Consider the following 21,768-nt stretch of genomic DNA (forward strand, 5'->3'; position numbering starts at 1 on the left):
TTCTTTTGATTTTTTTTCTATTTTCTCAAATAATGCCTTTTCTTTTACAAAAAAATTAGAAAGAAAAACATGATTTTTTTTAACGAATAAAAAGTGAAGAACAAGATAAATAGAGAATGTTTTTAGAACCTTCAGTGTATGTGCTCTTTTCTTCGAATCTAAAATCTGCTTGATTTCTACTTTATATGAGAGGCAATGCTTTTAAAGATTTAATCTTACATTATTCTAAAATTTTAGAGGTGTTGCTGTAAAGCTGTTGGAGAATATCCAATCAGTAGTATCTGATGATGAGGAATGCTAGAAGACAGTAGAATTTATGATGTTTAGCCATCAATTAGCTATCATCAATATTTTTAATAGTATAAGATGATATCTAATAGTGTAAGATTAATTATTTTTCTTTTAATGGTTAAGTGTTGGCTAGATTTCAACAAAAGTACTAATTCCCTAGACTTTCTCATAATGATCATATGCTGTTTTTGCACTACTCTTTTTGGTTGCCAAGTGTGTAACCATGATTTAAGAGTAATATTATAATAAAAAGAGTAGTTAGATGAAGAATGAAGATTGTTTGTTTAAAAATAAAAAAAATATTTAAAAAAATAAAAGCATCATATGTAAGGTAACTCTACTTAAAAATTTAGTTATAATCTTCGCTCTTCATTCAATTTCACTCTTTACTAAAACGTAACACGTTATTATCTAATCTACAGAAAAATTAATTTGACTTATGATTATATCTTTTAAAAATTAAAAATTTTTCAAAGATCAATTTAAAAAATAAATTTTAAAAATGAATTTAAGTATTAACTCTTTCAAAAATTCTGCAACTATATAGACAAAGTTCTTCTATTATAGAGAGAGAGAATCTAAAGTAGTTCTTCCTTATTATAGAGAGAGAGAGAATCTACAATTATATTTATGTACGATACATTTGTCTAAAATTTGTATTCAAGTTAATTGATTCTATTTCTCAACTTTCTTTTAGACATTATTGAGTAAGAGGAACACATTCAATCTCAATCTCTAACACACCACTCTCAACATTTTGTAACCTAATTGAGAAATGTTGTTTCATCTCTCCTTTGTGATTGGCATTAGCATCATCTTCACAAATGGAAGTGTTTTCTGTGGTTGAACCACATCCCCCATGTTGTTGCATATGCTCATAGCTTTTAGACTCCTCATATTCTTTTGTAGCTATCACTAGAGGTTCAATGTCTATTTCAGCCTCACCCATAAAATCATCGTTTGAAAATTTGTCCTTATCATATACACACTGCAGGGAATATTTACCTTTTTCTATCAATCAGAGCAATAATAAATAAATATTTAAATAGTTATACTAATTACCAAGATCTGTACAATGTTATTGTTTAATTATAATTATGTTTTTGTTCTCAAAGAATTGAGGAAAAAAAACTTATTATGGTCACATATTATTTTCAAAAAAGAAGAATTAATTTTATTTCTTGCCTATTCTATGATATTTACATTTTCAAATTCTTATTGAATGGATTAAGTCCTAATTTCATTTATAACGTTTTATTTCGTTATATTTTTATCCTTTAATTAATTTTTTTAAATATCTTTTTTCTGTTATTATATATTTTTCGTTTATTATTCTGTCACTTTTACTATCAAATTATTATAACTATTATTACGGCTACCACAATTAAAATTGTTGTCCCTGTCTAGAAGAAGATGATAATATAAGAAATGAATAATTTTAGAAGAAAAATAATTAATTTTTACTAAATAATTAAAATAAAAAGATCAGAAATGACATTTTTGAATAAAAATAAACAGTTTTAAATGTTAGAAACTAAAACTACTTTACTTTATCTAAATAATTATTATGCATTTCCATATTGAAAACTTTTAAAAGAAATATTTTAACTTGAATCCCTCGAATATTTTAAAATTTAACATATTGTATGAGTGATGTCTAATTTTAAATATAGTAAACTTGAAGTACATCACATATACAAGTCTAATAATAAAGACAGTTCAATTTCACTTGAAATTTTGTTGGCTTGTAGTTATTTAATTCAATCTGGCCACGTCTACATTCTTTTATAGTAAATATTATTTTGACATTCATATTGTTTTAAAAACCAACACATGCTTTTTTGTTTTGTTAATTAAAAATAATTTAAATACAAACCAGAAATGTTTAATGTGTAAATAATGTTAATGTATTGTATTTCATTAATGAAACTACGAAAATAGTTGTACCAATGTGCTCAAATATTCTGTGCATCATGAGTTATGTAGTAAAAAATATCTTAAGATAAATCAATCGTATTGTATAGTAGATACCAATAATACATGGTCACCTATGAGAATTATTTTTGTTCATTATTTTTATGTATCAATTTATTTTTTTAATTTAATAATTTAATAATATATTTTAATTTATATTTTTAAATATTATTGTAAAGTATAATTTTTTGTTTTTGAAGTTTGGCAAAAATTTCAAAAATATTCCTAAATTTTATTTTGTTTTAATTTTGTCCTAAAAATTTTCGATTTGTATCAAATATATTCTCGACGGCTAAATTTTCAAAAAATTTAAGATCAATCTAACAATAATGCATGAAAATTATTCTTGATTTGCTTGTGTTGAGGAGTTGTTCTTATAAAATTGTTGTTGAATCGGTCTTAAATTTTTTGAAAAATTAGTCGTCATGTGTATATTTGATGCAAATCGAAAACTTTTAGGATAAAATTGAAAAAATAAAAGTTAGAGATATTTTTAAAACTTTTCTCAAATTTTAGAAACAAAAAATATATTTTACCCTAAATATTAATAGCTAATTGATAACTAAAAATAACAAATTCTAATAATCTTCTACCATTCATTTATATATTAAAAAAATGACCACATATTCATACTATTAAACTTTATAAGTAATAAAATTAAATTTGATTCACAATTATAATTAAATTTCATAAATAATATAATTAAACTAAATTTATATCTGTAGTCAAAATACAAATGAGAGTATAACAAATATCATAGCGGTTGATTTTTTTGGTATTTATTATACTTTGATTATACTATTATAAAAAAAATTAATTATATTTTTGTAATTGGTTATTTTGTTCAAAGAATATATATATATATATATATATATATATATATATATATATATATATATATATATTGATTATGGTGCCATAAGTAGGAAAACATTTGAACGAAAAAATATTCGGTTTAATCCTCCAAGTTACACTTAAATTTTAATTTAATCTTTAAAATTTTAATTATTTTAATTTAATTCTTAAATTTTTTAATTAATTTTGTGATAAAAACTACCATAAAAATTAACATGATTAAAATTTAAAAATTTAAAAAATTAAATTAAGACAATTAAAACTTTAAGAATTAAATTAAAACTTAAATATAACTTTAGTCTTTAGGTCCAAATTAAATATTTTCTCCTTTTGAACTTACCACTTTAAGGGGAGGAATATTTTCTGGAATTGACAACATTAGGCTTTCATTCCACACTGGATTCAAACTCTTCTTTATGACACGTGTTTTTACTGACTACAAGAATAAATATTGAAAGTGTTAAAATATAATAACTCTTTGTTAGAAGCAAATTCCATTTGTTTTTAAGATAAAAAAAAAATGCTTACTTGGTCACCCAAAGAAAGGACAACATAAGGGTCACTAGACACTACATCTCGAACAACCAAGTTAGTGCCTTTTACCACATTAACCTTAATTAATCCAACAAATTCAACCATACCTGCCTATATATATATAACAATAAAGAAGCTAAGAAACCACATGATTAAGTTGAATTAAAACCAATTAAAGAGGTTTAAGAATATAAACTTTACCAATGATGAGTTGGTTTTCTTTGGAGTTTTATTCTCGTGATCTTTCTTTCCCCAATTATGTCGCAATGCATTCCCAATTCGATGTTTATGTTTTTCGTGTTGCTTCTTGTCCATCGGAGAATCACTGAATGAAGGAGAATCACTTTGAACCGGTGATGAATTACTTGCTTGACAAGGTTGTGATTTGTTGTCACCACCCGTAAATTGCAACAACTCATACTTTCGCCTAACATGTCAAAAATTGAACAAAATCTAATTGCTAGTACAAGTATACTAATGACTATATATCTATCACATTCTTTATCTAAAATTCTCGTTTTAATTTGAAGCATGAATTATGTATAGTATAGGTCTATTTTACTTTACTTTATGCTAAAAGAATCGAACTCTAAAAATTTAGGTAATTAAGTAGGAATTAATACTCATCATATTCCTTCTTAAAAGATAATTCATTCTTCAAATTTTTTCGAAAGATTTTATTAATTATATTAATCACTGAAAGATATAATTATAAGTCAAACTGATCCTTCAATAAATTAAACAATGATGTATCACGGAGCATGTCGACAGTGGCTGAACCACATTAGAAGGAATAGGACAATGACCTCCTAAAATTAATAATTTGTATGTATAAGTTCTTAATTTTTAGTTTGGCCTCCTTTTAACTTTTAATTTTTTTCTCTTCTTAATTTATATCTTTCATGTTGCCTCTCCCAAAAAAATTTCTAACTCCACCTCGGCATGCCAATATGGCAAGTTAATGCCATATATCACAAAATGATTGATCAACAAATTGTAACCATGAACATGTCAACCAAGTTTTTTGTGCATGTGTCATTAACTTACTATGTAGTCATACCACGTGGTTTTTAATGTGATATGTCATCACTTAACGGATGGAATAATTGATTTGACTATAATGGTATCTTTTAAGGACTAATATAATTAACAAATTTTTCAATGACCAGTTTAAAGAATAAATTTTTTATCAAGAAAAAATTTGAGTATCAATTCTAAACAGAAGAGACACGTGAATAATTATATATCTAATAATGATAAGGGTTAAGTACGATTTTGGTCCCTAATGTAGAGGTAAAAAATTTGTTTTGTCTCCGGCCTTTTTTTTGTTACAAAATGGTCCCGAAAGTTTCAATTTGTTTTAAAATTGTCCTTTTTACCAAATTTTTTATTTTTATTACCAAATTACTCCCTAATTAAAAAAATTATAAAATAAAATAAAAAGAAAAAAAAAGAAAGAAAGGGATGAAAGGGGAGAAAGAGAATGAGGGGTGTTGTTTCTAGGGAAGAGGGAGAAGGGGGAAGGGGGAAGAGGGGGAAGGGGAAAGGTCGCTGTTTCACGCCGCCGCCGCGCGCTGCTCCTTTCTTCCTCAACACATACACTAACGGCAAGAGAGGAGAGTGTAGAGGGAGAGAGAGAAAAAGAAGAGAGGAATGAAGCCCTCCACAGTGCCGCCGACCACCACAGCGTTCTCCTTGTGGCGATTTATAGCCCACCAACACCGCATCGCCGTTCACCGTCGCAGCCCCTCTTCCCCCACCACTGCCACAACCCTTCCCCTCTGTTTCAATTTTTTATTCCTTTTTTTCTTTAATTTTTCAGATTTAAAGAATTTTATTGTTGTTGTTGTTGATGATGTCCTTCTGTTTATTCCTTTTATTCCATTGTTATGTTGATGCTTTTGGTTGCTTCTGTTTCTGCCTGCTTCTATTTTTGTTTCTGCTTTTGGTTCTGTTTTTGTTGTTAAAAGATTTTATTGTTATTGTTGTTGTTGTTTGATTGTTATTATTTTGCTTTTGGTTTTTGCTTTTGCTTGTTTCTGTTTCTGTGTTTGCGCTTCTGCTTCTGCTTTGGGTTAATGTTGAGGAAGAAGAGGGAAGGGAGGGGTAATTTTCGTCCGAAGGACGATTTTAAAACTAAGTTAAATCTTTGGGACTATTTTGTAGCGGAAAAAAGGCCAGAGATAAAATAAATTTTCGACCTTTATATTAAAGACCAAAATCGTACTTAACCCTAATGATAATGGCATGATTCCGATCGTTCATACATAAACAGTTATGTAAATTGTTACGTTTTCTCCATTCTAAAGATACCTTATAAAATCAGAGCGTTCCTCAATTGATGAATTTGGGTCCGGTTTTTTAATGTTAGGTGGGAGGCAAGCTTCATACTTCTTGTTTAGTGTTGTGTTTCCACCAAAATTGAGCAATGTATCAACTTCTTCATCTGTCCAATCATCGAGCTTCAACGATAGAACCTAATATTTGTTTCAAGAAAATGTTACAATTAATTTTAGTTAATATTATAGTAAGTTATCAAATAAGTTTAATATGAAGTCCACTAAAAATAAGCTTTTATTGAGTTTAAATTTTGGATGTTTTATCCAATTGAGTTTTAGATTTTTTGTTTTTAAGAATTTTGAATATTTTTTTTTTCTTGTATTGAATATTAGCAAATTTGTTATTTCTTACAATCTTGGAACAATAATGTGTTATGCAATATTCAGGCTTTTTTTTTTTTACTTTTTTTTTCTAAGAAGCAATAAGATTAAAAATAGAAGATACTAATAAAAAGGAAATAAAGAAAACTAATTAGAATCAACAAACTATGTTAAAAAGGACACCTTTGTTATGTGGACTCCTAAGCTTCGATGAACGCCAGAACACTTGATGCAAATAAATACTCCAAGACTTGTAGATCTGAAATTCAAAAGATGCAATCAATAAAAAAGTTATGCGTTAGTAATTGTTAATTAGACAATTAGTTGTCAATGAGTTATAACTCAAATGACATAGTCTTTTCATATTCAATTAAAAAGTTGCGGATAATTCATTAGTTAGTTAATAATTTTTAAATAAAATTTTAATTCATAATAAATTAGTTCTTAATTTACTGAATTAGGAGATACTATAGGAGAAAAAAAACCTTAGTATAGTGTGTGTATAGAGCAACGTGATTATCCCTAAAATCTAAGAAGAAATTACAATTTGGTTGATTGTGCTAGTTGCTTGTTATGGCAAGTTGGTTTGATGACTTGCTAGAGTTAAACTATGGTTAGGTAGATTGGTTAACTGTGCTGGACAAATACTAAAAGTTAGCCACAAATAAGTCGTTCTATATATATGTATAAAAGTACCTAATAGCTATTTTTTTGTTTTTGAGATTTTTGTTTTTCATATTCTAAAAGAGTTATCAATCAAATTTTGTTATTTATTAACTAGAAAACAGTAATCTTTGCTCCCTAAATATTATCAAAATGGTTGGTTACCGTTTACCACACACCAGCGGCACTTTTCTTTCCCTCCCAAATGAATGAAATATTTTGAGTAAGGAAAAGTATAGGTAGACAATGAGAACACTAAACAATGTGAATAATGGATATGTCGGATGTTCAATTCAATAGGTATGCAAATGATTATGTTCATTATTTTTAATTAAATGGTTATTTCTTTTGATTCGATTTACTTATACACAGTTAACAATGACTGGATGTTCGATTCATTAGGTGTGCAGATGGTTATCCTAATATTAAGGTTTAAGAGATAATTTGAGGTGGAATGTTTTTTTACTTTATTGGGTCAATTCTAAAGTCTATTGTTCACATTGTTTACAAAAGTCATTGTCTATCTAGCAAAACTAATTGAGTAAATAATCATTTCAAACCAAAAAACTTTTAAACATTAATAAAATTAACTACAAAATAACTAAACTAATGTTATAACAAAAACATATGAATTCTATTTAACAAAATATTCAATTATTAAATTTAAAATTTATTAAAATTTTTCTAAAATGTATAGCTAAATTACTATTTTTTTTTAATATCTTCCAAACTCACAAACTCCCAATAACAAGGATGTGAGGCGAAGTCTAACTACATAACAGGAACCAACATATAGCTTGGGATTAAGATTTATATAATTAGAAAAAAAATTAAATTAGTAGATTTTTTACATTTTTTATTAATATCTAATTAAATATGTCAGATATTATGTATGCTATTAATTAAATATTTTACATCATCAATCGTTAATAAAAATTGTTTATAGAGCGATAATAGTACAAACATGATTAATTTATAATCTTTAAAAGATTAATTTAATTGATAAAATTTTTTAAAGATTAATTTAAAAAATAGCCTATTTTTTAGGAACTAAGTTGATGATTAATCTTTTGTTTAGTCCATATTGCAGCACAATTGATAACCTTATTTTTCAATGAAACAACGTTTATGTTTTCTCCTCTAAAAATCTTATTATTTATCACCTTCCAAATATACCATATAATGGCAAAGAATAATGTCATCCACACTTCTTTGTCATCTCTTCTTAGATTCTTTTACATCCATAATTCAAAACAAGTTTTTGCATCACTGGCACACACCCAACACACCCTCCATTGATTTAATATACTCCCTCTACAATCTACGATTTATCACATCCATTGATTCAATTTTTCTAACACCATGAACCACACAAAAAGCTCAACACGCAGAGGAACTAACCTCTTCCACAACTTTTCTTGTAAAGTTAAACAAATTAGGTTCGACTCATAATTCCTTGTTCCTATACATAACATGCAAAAAATATTTGAACAGAAAGTACTTTTTTTTTTAATCATGCCTCCAAACAAGAGAGCCTCTTCTTGGTGCCTTATCCCCTCCTTTGCTAACTCCGCAAGCATTTCGTCTAAGTGTTAGTTTGGATTGGCTTTTTTAGTAAAAAAAATATTTTTTTTAATAAAGTATTTTTATTCAATTTAAAATATATTTAAATACATATTTTTTTAAAAAAATACTTTTATATAAATTATTTTTTAAAAAAAAACTAGAAATATCTTACTTTAAAAAAAAATAAAAACAAAAGACATTTTTAATACTTAAAAACTCTTTTAAAAAATCTATCTAAATATAAAATAATTTTTATCGATTAAAAAAATATCTTTTTTATAAAAATAAAAAAATAAATACTTTTTTCAAAAGTCAATCCTAACTTATCCTAAATCTTCTTCTCACCTATTTTCTTAGAGGTCGTCTCCATTACAAACTTCATCTCTACGACAAATCATCCAAACACTGCAATCACAAATAACACACTTACCGTCTAGGGCCGCTTTATAGTCTTGGATATTTCTCTTTTAATCTTCCAACTTCATCTACAAATCGTGCCAAAATTTAATTTTTGTCCCATCACCAACCTGAATCTCTAATCCCTTCTTATATAATCCAAACATATTCGGTTTCTTATGCTTTAAGCCACCAATATCCGCCCACACTTCCCCATTCTTTTCTTATCAATTGATTTTCAATAGGCCTACTTCCATCCAAGCCATTACATAAATACTATTTTCTTTCACAATAGACATTTCTCTTTATTAAACCTCTACTATTACTTAAACAAGAGACTCTGTTCTTCAGCGTTACATTCCTCGCTCCTAAATATCCTAAATTTTTTAGTCTTTGTATAATAGACCACCTCACAGTTGATATTTCTTTTGTTAGAAATAAGAGACTAAACTAAAGAAAGGATTTATGTATTATTAAATTGTATTCAAGTTATATGTAATGACACAATATAAAAAAATATTTATAGATACTAACAGAATCGAAATAATAAAAACGTAATATCGATCCTATAATAAATATTTAAATATACTAAATAATTAATATTAACTGATCTAATTGATCCTATTTATATTCTAACACCTCTTCCACAAACTTTGCTGTCAATGCTTTTGGAATCTTAAAAATACTTAAGTAATATATTGGCAAATTGTTAAAAACTGATTTAATCAACACTAATTGACAAGTAACAAGTACCTCCCTTTCCAAGCCTTTAGAGTTTAGCCCCTTCTCCACCTTTTTTATTACCGAATCTCATGTTTCCACCCTCTTTAGATTTGCATCCAATAGAATTCTCAGATAACGTATCGGTAAATTAACTAACATACATCCTAACATGTTATGTGCCAATTTAATCTCTTCTGCTCTCCAATTCAAATCAATGACTATCGACTTACCATAACTGATCTTCAGACTAATTCATACCCTCGAATGACATTTTTATAAGAGAAGTGTTAGGGACTAAAAAATTTTATAATTTATAACTATCAATTAGTCATCAGTAATATTTTTAATAGTGTGAGATTACATTTAAGAGCCCCACTGTTAAATGTAATCAGTATAGTATCGTCAACAAACTATAAACATACAAGAGATTTCAATTTCATGGCTATCCTACACCTCCAATCTCTCTCTCTCTCTCTCCAATGGACTCGCCGCCTCGACTCGCTTTTCCAGCTCACCGACGAGTTGCGTCATGTTAACAATCACTGAATCTCGTGCTGGTAGACATGTCGTATGCAAGGCCCAAGACATTGCCATCGTCCAATATGGATAGGTTTCAATTTAGATTTCTATTTTTTGTTTTCAAAAATGGGGTATGTTATATTGGTGGAAATAATGTGGGGGGAAAATGTGAAAACTCGTGTTAGCTTATTTGAATTAAAAGTTTGAACTTTCGGGTATGTGAATGTTATTATTCTTTGGCTTTTGGAAGCTGAAATCGTTCTAATTAGTTGTACATGTTAATTATGGTTGGGCCTATGACCGAAAGCATAAAGGGTAATGGTGATCACTGTGAAGGTTGAGTGTAAAAGAAAAAAATACTTTTACCTAAAGGAATTCATAAAATATTTTTATTTCAGATTTTATATAATATTATTTAAATGACATGAGTGTTGGACATAGAAATTATTTTACATATGGAAAAAAGAGTGGTGTTTTATTTTAATATAGATGTTTGGAGTGTTTTACAAAATTGTAGATCTATCAGAAAAGGAGTCTATCAGAAAAGGAGTCCAACATGCAGGTAATGTGTTGCTCAACACGCATCCTGTATTTGTTTGATGGGACACAGACACTAATACATAGACATGGGGTACATGTCCATCGTTTGTTTGCTGAGACACGGATTTTTGAAGGACACGGTGACACACAAACATACATAAAATACATGTATTTGGTGTCCTTCAAAAAAGATGAGACACGGAGACACATTGATAAGACACAAATTTTTACTCTTTTATCCTTAGTAATTTACTCTTGTTCTTATTCCATTGGTGATAATGTAGGGGTAAAATTAATATTTAGTTTATTCTGGTGTGTCTTGTCCAATATCACCAAACACAATAAAAAATTTGTGTATCTTTGTGTATGTCTCTTTGTGTATTTGTTTTTGTATCTATATATTTGAAAGACAATAAACAAATGCAGCCGCAGGTAACGTGTGGACGTGTCCACCAAAGACGCAAATGCCACGTGTCAACATCCACTCAGAACGCAGGCTACGTGTAATCTTCGTCCAGCCACGTGTCCAACATCTGTGCAGCACGCAAACTGCGTGTTAACAGCGCTGCGCCACGTGTCGCACACGCAATATGCGTGTTGCCGTGTCTCGTCGCAAGAGGCAGGCCCCGCACCAGGAATAACAGTCATTAATGATAAACGTTGGGGTTGGTAGCACGGATGTATAAGATGGTGGTGGAGCTAGGGTTGTTTTCATTGTTTTCTTTGAGAGTAACAAAGGAGTGGTGGGATTTGAAATTTAGGAATGTTTTGAATTAGTTTACAAGTTGAGAGTGAGATTAATATATTATAATGATACGTGATTATACGTCTCTTGAAAATCATGTTATCAATTATCTGGAACATTTTAATTATGTAAGTTTATTATTTTTTATTAATTTATTAGTATTTACTTGATTAATTCACCAAAAACGTCCATATGCCTATATATACACCAAAAACATCCATTTAAAAAAAAACACACACATCTTTTCTCCATATTTAAATTCTTTAGGCTAGTGGACAATCTAAACAAACTAAATTTTTATAAAAGATTAAGGCATTACTTACGCCCATTTCGGATCTGGAGTTCCACAATCAGCACAAAACTTGTTTTCAGATCGATTCATCAGATTCATTAGTCTCTCCTTTGGACCTGGTATAATGAGCAAAATGAAATATGATGTCAATTGAAACTAAACAAGTAAAGGGCCAACTCGAAATAGAATTTCTTTATCTTAAGAAGACAATTGAGGTTGAATTTTATACCAAATAATATATAAACAATTACCCTAGACTATACATTAAAAATAAGTCATTAATCAATTATATTAAAAAAAAATTTATATATAATACACATAAAAAAAGAGGCACTCAACGGTTGCCTTATAGCCCTCCTTCCAACAAACAAAACAAAAATCAAAATCTACTAACATGATATTCTCCTAATCTCCTTCTCCATTTCTATGCCAAGTTTTTAACGTGTTTTTTGTTTATTTTTATTTTTATTTTTTTTTTTCAAAAACAATGTAAGAAAGTTTGGCACTGATGAGTGATGAGTCCACTAAAAGTAAAATCAAGATATGCTTCTACGTTCAACGATAACAAATAACCACAAGTCACTCATATTTTTCCTTTTACTTAGCTTGCAGGCTTCCGTTGGCATACAACCGTTTTTGTTCTTTTAAGCAGACACGAGACAGAGAACCGATTGAGGGTTCAAATAACCGATGCTATCAAACAAAGATGGGAGGTTCTGTACAACCTTTTACCAAGAGAGCAACCGCCATTAACACAGTTTCGGAAGGAAGACATTCTTTTAGTGTTAGGTTAGATTAGGGGTAATTTAAAAATTTTTAATAATTTTTTAGTATTTGAATAGTTGCGACTGCTGGCACAAAGTTAGCCGATGCTTCTTCTCTAGATACTGTTATTGCTTCTTTTTCGAAAAAAAAAAAAAAAGTTCACGACCCTTAGGTCTTCTGCTAGGCTTCTACCTCCAAGCGGTATTGTTTCGTCAGGTTTTCGTTCATGGCAGAAAATTTTCCATTGTGATCTCAGTTCATGGCAGAAAATTTTCCATTGTGATCTCAGTTTTAATGTGGCTGATCATCATCTCGAACCAGTTACTAATCATTAAAGGTATTATTTTCTTTAGTTATAACTAAATTTTAATTTTTTTATAATTAAATTTGTTGATTATATCATAATTTTTCATAATTAATTTTAGTATTTTATTTTTAATATATTACTAAAAATAAGTGAAATTATTTTTTTATTATAAAATTATAATATAATATTATTATTAAATGATAATTAAATTATAAATTTAATCATCACTCTTATATATATAATATATAATTTTATTGGTACATAATAACATAAAATCAAGCTTGGTTGAGTGATATAGAGCGCTATCGTAATAAAAAAGATGGTTCAACTTCCGTCACCAACATTTTTTTGAGTTTAAATCCAAAAGATTAGTATATTATGGACCAACGGATAGAAATGATAATGGTAAGATATAATAGAATTTGGACTCTTTTAATTTTATTTGTGGGTTTGAAATTTTTTTTAAACCTCAATTCTATTATATTTGTGAGTTGAGAATCTCTCAATTTTAATCCTACTCATATCCTAAAGTTTTAAATTTTATCCTATTTGACTCTATTCGTAAAATAATTAAATTTTTTAAAACAAATATAAAATTTAATTATTTTAAATTTCATACATATTAATAAAATAAAAAATAAAAATTAAGTTTAAATTAAAATTAAAAACAATAAAATTTTTAAAAAAATCTAACATAAAATTACAAATAATATGACAATCAAATTTTTAATAAAATAAAAATAACACAAAATCAAATTTTTAATAAAATAAAAATAAATATTTTGTCACACTTATTATTCTAAGTTTTTATAAGAGAGAAATTGTGAATTCAACACCCACTTATTTCATTATATATATATATATATAAATCCGCATCCTATCCTACCCTACTTTACTCCCGACAGATCAGATAAACAATCCTATTCGAATGCTTATGAGTGCACGGTAGATATGACACCAAGTCTAACGGAGTTTGTCCAATTCAAAAGCCTAAATAGTCCAGAATTTGGACTGGATTAATTTAAAATAAATTCACCTGTTTTTTTTTTTTAATTGAATCGATCGATCTAATCCAAATTTTACAACTATGACAAAATACTTAGACAATTTTTAGTAAACTGAATGATACTTTATAATTCATTTTTAAGTTATAATCCTATGTAAACTTCAAATTTTTAACATTAATTTTTTTTTAAAATTCTCAAATTATAATCCCTAATTCCAATATGAATCTAAATATAGTGTGTAAGGTATTTTCAAACCATCACCATTGCTAACAATTCTTAACCATTCACAAATTCAATCCAATAAAACAAATTAAATCACGCTAAAAAATAATAATCCAAATTCTAATAAATAATTAAAGAAAAAAAAGATAAATAACTAAAAGAGGGAGACTGCAGTGGGAAGAGAAGTAGAGGAGGAAGATGACGGCAATGACAGCATAAGAAGTAGAGCAAGATAAAGACAACCGCAGGTGAAAGTATAGAAAAGAGGTAGAAACGGAGATGAATATTAAACCACTCTTCCACCTTAGCCCATGACAACAATAAAGAAGTCTCACAGTCCACAAATTCAGCCCAACAGAATACACAAATTAAGTTATAATTTTAGTCTTTATTATTATCTTATCTTTATCTATCCTTATCTTATCTTTATTTGCTTTTATTTTTCATAGGACAATGCTCTATATATATTTAGTTTTACCTTCATAGTTTACAATTTTCAATCAATCACCAATCAATAAAATCTCTTCATCTTTTCTTTCTTTATTCTTTCATAATTTTATTATCTTTGCGTATTCTTTATGTACTCTTTTCGTTTTATTATAGTATCAGAGCTCCTCTTGAGCTCTGCTGACATCCATGGATAAACCAACCAATTCAGATCCTAAAATTTCTTCAACCTCTCCTCCCACTATGAATAATCAACCTTCCTACTCTGTCCTAGGTCAAGGAGAAATGACATACGAGCAACTTCATCAAGAGCCTCTTTTGGATCTTTCGTTGTTAAGTCCAACTACTCATTATCTTTGTTCTTTCAATACTTTTTCTATTGTTAACAATTCTTCAAATCGAGATTCAATCTTGAATACTTGGATCATTGATTCTAGTGCCACAGATCACATTGCATCAAATTTATCTTAGTTTATTTCTTACACACAAATTTCTCCTATCATTGTTCATATACCAAATGATTCTCAAATTACTATTTCTTATAAAGGGGTTGTTCAATTTTCACTATTCTTGATTCTTCGTGATGTTCTTTATTTACCTCATTTCAACTTTAATATTATCTCTGTCTCAAAAATTACTTCAGCACTCATATGTGAACTCTTTTTTTCATCTTCTTCTTGCACCTTACAGAGCAACAATTTGGGGACGATTGATTTGGGTAGAATGAGAGAGGGATTATATCTCCAAAAACCCAATTTCGGTAAAAATCAATCCATTACACATTCTATAAATTCTAACCAATCCCCATCCATCACATCTTCAAATATATGACATTTTCATTTAGGACATCTTTTTGGACAAAGACTTAATAATTTACATGAACATTTTCCTTTTATCTCTATGCATCATGATGAGGTTTGTGATATTTGTCATCTTTCTAAGCAAAAGAAACTTTCTTTTTCACAATGTTTTAACAAAGCCAATGCAAGTTTTGATTTATTACATTTTGATATTTGAGTTCCATTTCGACAAAATTCTATTCATAATCATAAATATTTTTTTACTATTATTGATGATTTTAGCCGCTTTACATGGGTTATTTTATTAAAATCAAAAGGAGAAGCGCAAAATCATGTAAAAAATTTTATTACTTTAGTTGAAACACAATTCAACTCTAAAGTCAAAACTATTCGTTCTGATAATGGACCAGACTTGTTTTACATGATTTTTATGCTTCCAAGGACATTATTCATCAACGTAGTTGTGTTGAAACTCCTCAACAAAATGGAAGGGTAGAATAAGCATCAACATATTTTGAATATAGCTCGTGCTCTTATGTTTCAATCTAATTTACCATCATCTTTTTGGTCTTATGCTGTTAAACGTGCTGTTTATTTACTTAACAGAATTCCATCATCTGCAATTAATTTTAAAACACCATTTGAGATTTTATTCAATCATCCACCAAATTATCATGACCTTAAAGTTTTTGGATGCTTATGTTTTGTTTCTACCCTAATGGCAAACAGATCAAAATTTGATCCAAGAGACAAAAATGTTGTGTTTATTGGCTTTCAACATGGTTTTAAAGGATATATTGTTTATGCTTTAGAAGAAAAAAGAATTGAGATTTCTAGAAATGTAATTTTTTATGAAATGATCTTACCCTTAGCCACAAAAAATGTCCAATTTCATACACTCAGCCCAACATTGCCAAACACACCTTCTCAAAAACAAGATTCTGTTAGTCTTCCAGTTGAACCCTCACCTATACCCATTGATCCAACTCCATCTAATTCTTTATTTGCTCCACCAACCTCTCCTTCTTCCTCATTGTCGTTTCCTAACCAAATTGAACCCAGGACTACCGAATCTCTTTCAACACACACACCCATCTCTCCTTCCGCACTAGACACCAGTCCACCATCACCTCCTCATCCCCCGTCACCTTCTTCACCACCTGAGCAACCCAATCCTTGTCATTCCGAACGGCCTCACCGACCTCCAGCATATCTCTCTTATTACTTGTGCAATTCCTCTCTCATCTCTATAAATTAATCTCTCTCAAACTGCAAGTATTCTTTATCTTCAGTCATGTCTTTTTCTTCTCTTTCATCTTCACATAAAAGTTTCTTTTATCTCTACATTCTGACGTAGAGCTAATGTCTTTTAAGGATACCAATCAACATTCTAATTAGCGTAGTGCTATGAAAGATGAGCTGGATGCTCTTGAGCTGAACAAAACTTGGCATCTTATTGATTGCCCTGTAGGTTGGGGTGGAAACTGGTTAGGCCAGGCCAGGCTTTACTCTTAACAGGCCTGGCCGATCATGTAGTTGATTGGCTTGAGTCTAGCCTGCAGCCTGTTATAGACTTTTTTCAAAGTACTAAGCCTGGCCTGTTATTCAGCCTGGCCTGCTAATTTTTTTTTACAAAAATAAAAATAATATTTTAAAAAATATTTTTTAATAAATATATTTATATATAAAATATCATATTTAATATTTATAAGAATGTTTAAATTTTAAAGTATTTAAAATATACAAAATTATTTATAATTAAATATAGTAAATTTAAAATATCTCATTATTTTGTTAATAATAAAAAAATTATTTATATATATAATTATGAGGGATATTTCTGAGGATGTTTATATGACTCTGCCACTCAGATTTACATCTTCTCAACCGAATCAATGCTGCAAGCTACTAAAGTCACTGTATGGTTTACGACAATCTAGTCGTATGTGGTATGACAAACTTTCTCATCTTTTGCTATCTCATGGATATCAGCAGACCTTATCTGATTATAGTCTATTTGTTAAATTCACTGGTGCTCAAATTTCTATCTTCTAGTCTATGTTGACGACATCATTCTCACTGGTAATTCCATTTCTGAAATTGCTGTCATTAAGTCTATTTTGCACTAACATTTTCGAATTAAAGACTTGGACCCATTAAAATATTTTTTGGGTATTGAGGTTGCTCAATCAGCGAAGGAAATTTGCTTATCTCAGAGAAAGTATTGTCTTGATCTTTTGGAGGATTTTGGTTTATTAGGTGCTAAGTCTACCTCTATTCCAATGGATAGTACCACAAGACTACATCAAGACAAAAGTCTCCTACTATCTGACCTTTTTGTATATCGCCGTTTAGTTGGGCGTCTTATCTATATCACCACTACTTGACCGGATATCATGTATGCCACTTAACAATTAAGTCAATTTATGGCATCTTCTACTGAATCTCATCTTCAAGATGCCAAACATGTGTTACGATATCTAAAAACTAGCCCCGGCAAAGGACTTTTTTTTCCAAGAGAATTAGAAATTCAGCTTCTCGGTTTCAGTGACTCTGATTGGGTCGGATGTCCTAACACTCGACGATCTTTAACAGGTTATTGTTTCTTCTTAGGTAGTTCTTTAGTCTCTTAGAAGACCAAGAAACAAACCACCGTTGCCCGCTCATCCACTGAAGCAGAATATCGTGCATTTGTTAACACAACTTGTGAACTTCAATGGATACTAAATGTGTTACAATTTTTACGCATCTCTCCTATTCGCCCACCAGTTTTATATTGTGATAATCAGAGTGTTCTTCATATTGCTGCTAACCCGGTTTTTCATGAACGGACCAAACATTTAGAGGTTGATTGTCACTTGGTTCAACAAAAAGCTCAAGCTGGAGTGATGAAACTTCTCCTCATTCCCTCTTCTGGATAACTAGCTGACATCTTTACCAAGCCTTTGTCTTCTCAACCCTTCCATCTTAATTTGAATAAGCTTAGTGTTCTTGACATCTTTCATCCTCCAGCTTGCGGAAACATATTAAACTACTCTTCCACCTTAGCCCATGACAACAATAAAGAAGTCTTACGGCCCATAAATTCAGCCCAACAGAATACACAAATTCAGTTATAATTTTAGTCTTTATTATTATTTTATCTTTATCTTATCTTTATTTATCCTTATCTTATCTTTATTTATTTTTATTTTTCATAGGACAATATTCTATATATATTTAATTTTACCTTCATAGTTTATATACAATTTTCACTCACCAATCAATAAAATTTCTTTATTTTTTCTTTCCTTATTCTTTCATAATTTTATTATTTTTGCGTATTCTTTATCTACTTTTTCCGTTTTATTAATGGAGATAGAGACAAACTGAGAGAGGGAGAGGGAGGCACGATGGTGGCAAAGACCATGCGGCCGTGGATTTACATACTCACGACATTGGAGAGAAATGCATACGTGATGCAAAGTAGAAGCTTCATCAATGGTAGTGAATCTTGTATAAGTAAATGCTAATGGGAAGAAAAGAGAAGCGGAAAAAATGCAGAGACAGACGCGAAGGCAAAGAAAAGGAAGACGATACATAGTAGAGGTAGTGAATAAAGGGCAAAGTTGTCAATAACAACCACTGAAGGACATGGGAGAAGGGATATTGCCATGTGTATACTTAGAAAGTGTCTTCTATAGTACCTAATTTTTTAACTATTTGATGCAAAAATAAAAGGTGGAGTCCATCATTATCTTTTTCACTTTTTTAGACAAATTAGACACTAATATTTTAGACAACATAGGACTTTTCTATTTGGAATTGAGTTATAATAGTTTCATGTTAGTTTAACAGATGCCACCTAAATATTTTGTCACATTATTGTTTCTTCATGGTTGAGTATTTTTATTGTTAAGATGTGTTTTGAGATAGTTTAAGTGTATTTTTATTGTTAACAAAATTAGAAGGTTTTTTTGGTAGTAAATTACTAATTCATGCGCATCTTTTATTCTTAACTATTTACTTTATCTTGACTGATTAGAGTTTTTGTTATACAATTTTAGTAAAATATGGGCTAGTCAATTATTATACTACACACATAAATATTCTACTAACTAAATTGGTAATAAAAAGACCAACTTAAATTCGTAGTGCAACTGCAATCAGGTTCGAAAATTGGTGATGGCCTTAAATGTTGTATGTGAGAGTGTATAATATACATGAATTTGTGATATAATATTTAAAATTGGGAGTTGTTCAATCTCACTAAAAAAATCATAGTTATAAAGCTTGATGCCCAAATTAAAGATGTTTAAAATTCAAAATGTAAATTGATTAACTGGTCAAAACACACGAAACAAACTGAAAGTTATATCCCATTTTAACGTGATTGTTCTTATTTTATGTTGTGTAAAATTTCTGTCATTCTATTCTTGTTAGGAAAAGGCCTAGGAAATTAAAAGGGGGAAAATGTGATATTATATTTGTTTGAAAATATAAAATAAAAACCTAACCTGTTACATCTATATCAGAGTTTTCAGAATCTGTAGACATTCTCTATCCTCCAATAATATTCGAAACCCAAATGAAGAAGTGGTGCTACAAATTGTAACCAGCCATATGCAAACGCTACTTATCTGTATGAAATTATAGAACACACAAAATTCTTAAGGCGTTGCAGAGAGATGCTGAATATGAGGCACAAAAAGAATTGGAATGGATATTCAAATCAAAATTCTTACACATATCAAAATATAATTTATATCTCTCCTCTTATATATAGTTTTGGCATTGAAGGATCGGAGGAGTTAATGGCAGCTTCATCTATGTGGCATTTTGGCAAATTAAATCAAAATTGTAATATTAAAACAAAAGGAAACAAATCTAATTAAGTAGGTGATGGATCAAATAACATACCATTGGTGATTGTCAACCATTAAAGGTAGAAGAAGCCTTACAATGTTTGAGATAATTGCATCTAAAAGAGATTGGGATACTTGAAAAGCCAAATTTGATGGGATTGTATGTGATAGAGACAACAAATCAAAGGTTCAAGAGAACGAGATGGATCAAGATTCTTGATCATGTACATTGAAGTTCGTTGTGGGAATTTCATATTCTCACATTGAAGGTTAGGTTTTGTTTTGTTTTATTTTATTTATTATTTTTTTTTTTTGGGTTAGGTTATTGTTATATTGACAATAGATACATTCACCAAATAAAGAGCATGTGCCATGAGAGTTTAAGAGGCACATTTGGCATTAAAAATAGTTGCTTTATTTGGTCGCTTTCCAAAAATAGTTGCTTTGGTCACTTTCCATGTCAAGCATTTTTTTTTTTAAAAAAAAAACTAAGTTAAAAAAATCGATTTTGTTAGGTAGATAATGATCTTTGTGAATAATGTGAACAATGGGTTCTAGAATTAGCCCAATAAAGTAAAAAAACACTCCACTCCCCAAATTACCCCATAAACCCTAACATTAGGATAACTATCCGTACACCTAGTGAATTATACATCCAGTCATTGTTAACTGTATATGAGTAAACCGAATTAAAAGGAATAACCATTCAATTAAGAATCAACATAACATACCTATTGAATTGAATATCCAGCATATGTTACTAGTAACTACTTAATCAAACCAGCCACATAAGTATTAGACTAACCATCCACATATCTATTGAAGTGAACATCTGCATAATATCCATTGGTGACTAAGTGTAAAATGAGAGGAATTGTCGTAGGTGAATGACGATGGGACATCACAAAACGGTTCATCCAAGTTGGACTCCATTTACGTGCATGTGATGGTTATGCACGTATGAAAATGTAGCAACGTATGGCGCTGGATGTCGACGACACTACACACGGTGAGGTTGCGATGGGGCTTACACAGCTGGCGGCGGTGGGCAGTGGGAAGGAGGATGCACGGGACTGCTGCGGTGCTATCTCACATTGCAACGGAGTGCAAACCGGACGAGGAAAAGCTAGGCGGTGTAGGCGGGAGGCTTGGTCGGCAACGGCGGGAGGCTGGTCGGCAACGGCGGGAGGCTGGGCGGCGTCGGACCGGACAGCGAGGAAGTGCAGCGGTGCCGGAGTGACTCTGCAGACCAGAGATCGTAAATAAAAAATGGGAGATTAGCATGATATTGAGAGTAACTGTACTAATTATAATTTTGTTTAATTACAAATCTTTATTTTTTAAAAAAAATTCCATAAAAAAATTGTCATGAATGCCATAGCAGCTTTTTTTTTCTTTAAATAAAAAAATTTCATTATTTATGCAAATAAATCAGACTACAAAAATATATCAATATACACATTCAATTATATATTTATATTTTTGTAGGTTAAAATTGTAAAAATCGAAATTATATGATTTTTGCTGACACTGACAGCAAATTAAAAATAAAACAAAACAGATTAGTCATTTTCACACATACTGTAAGTGAAAATAAAATATTTTTTCTCCCACATTT

General features: G+C 29.6%; 1 protein-coding gene and 1 long non-coding RNA gene across 2 annotated transcripts; both read right to left on the minus strand.

Moving 5' to 3' along the window:
• Positions 1–991: 991 nt before the first annotated feature.
• LOC112770385 (probable ADP-ribosylation factor GTPase-activating protein AGD11) lies at positions 992–12,508 on the minus strand. Its single transcript, XM_072225023.1, has 8 exons — positions 12,484–12,508; positions 11,790–11,874; positions 6,498–6,573; positions 5,968–6,131; positions 3,856–4,081; positions 3,649–3,765; positions 3,461–3,556; positions 992–1,279 (listed from the first exon to the last, which is right to left on the minus strand). The coding sequence occupies exons 1-8, from the start codon at positions 12,506–12,508 to the stop codon at positions 992–994; spliced, it is 1,077 nt and encodes a 358-aa protein (XP_072081124.1).
• A 7,296-nt stretch (positions 12,509–19,804) lies between these two features.
• On the minus strand, positions 19,805–20,397 carry LOC140181670 (uncharacterized). Its single transcript, XR_011876711.1, has 3 exons — positions 20,206–20,397; positions 20,031–20,112; positions 19,805–19,925 (listed from the first exon to the last, which is right to left on the minus strand). It is a non-coding gene; the product is annotated as an uncharacterized lncRNA (long non-coding RNA).
• Positions 20,398–21,768: the final 1,371 nt, after the last annotated feature.

The sequence above is a fragment of the Arachis hypogaea genome, chromosome 18, assembly GCF_003086295.3.
Source record: "Arachis hypogaea cultivar Tifrunner chromosome 18, arahy.Tifrunner.gnm2.J5K5, whole genome shotgun sequence".
Classification (NCBI taxonomy): Eukaryota; Viridiplantae; Streptophyta; class Magnoliopsida; order Fabales; family Fabaceae; genus Arachis; species Arachis hypogaea.

What these genes read in the sequence shown, in the direction of transcription:
- LOC112770385 (XM_072225023.1), bottom strand. Translation starts at nt 12,508, where the DNA reads ATGGCGGTTGCTCTCTTGGTAAAAG. An exon ending in AGAAAACCAACTCATCATTG is followed by an intron (nt 3,766 to 3,855) that starts GTAAAGTTTATA and finishes ATATATATATAG; the next exon opens with GCAGGTATGGTTGAATTTGT. An exon ending in TCCTTTCTTTGGGTGACCAA is followed by an intron (nt 3,557 to 3,648) that starts GTAAGCATTTTT and finishes TTATTCTTGTAG; the next exon opens with TCAGTAAAAACACGTGTCAT.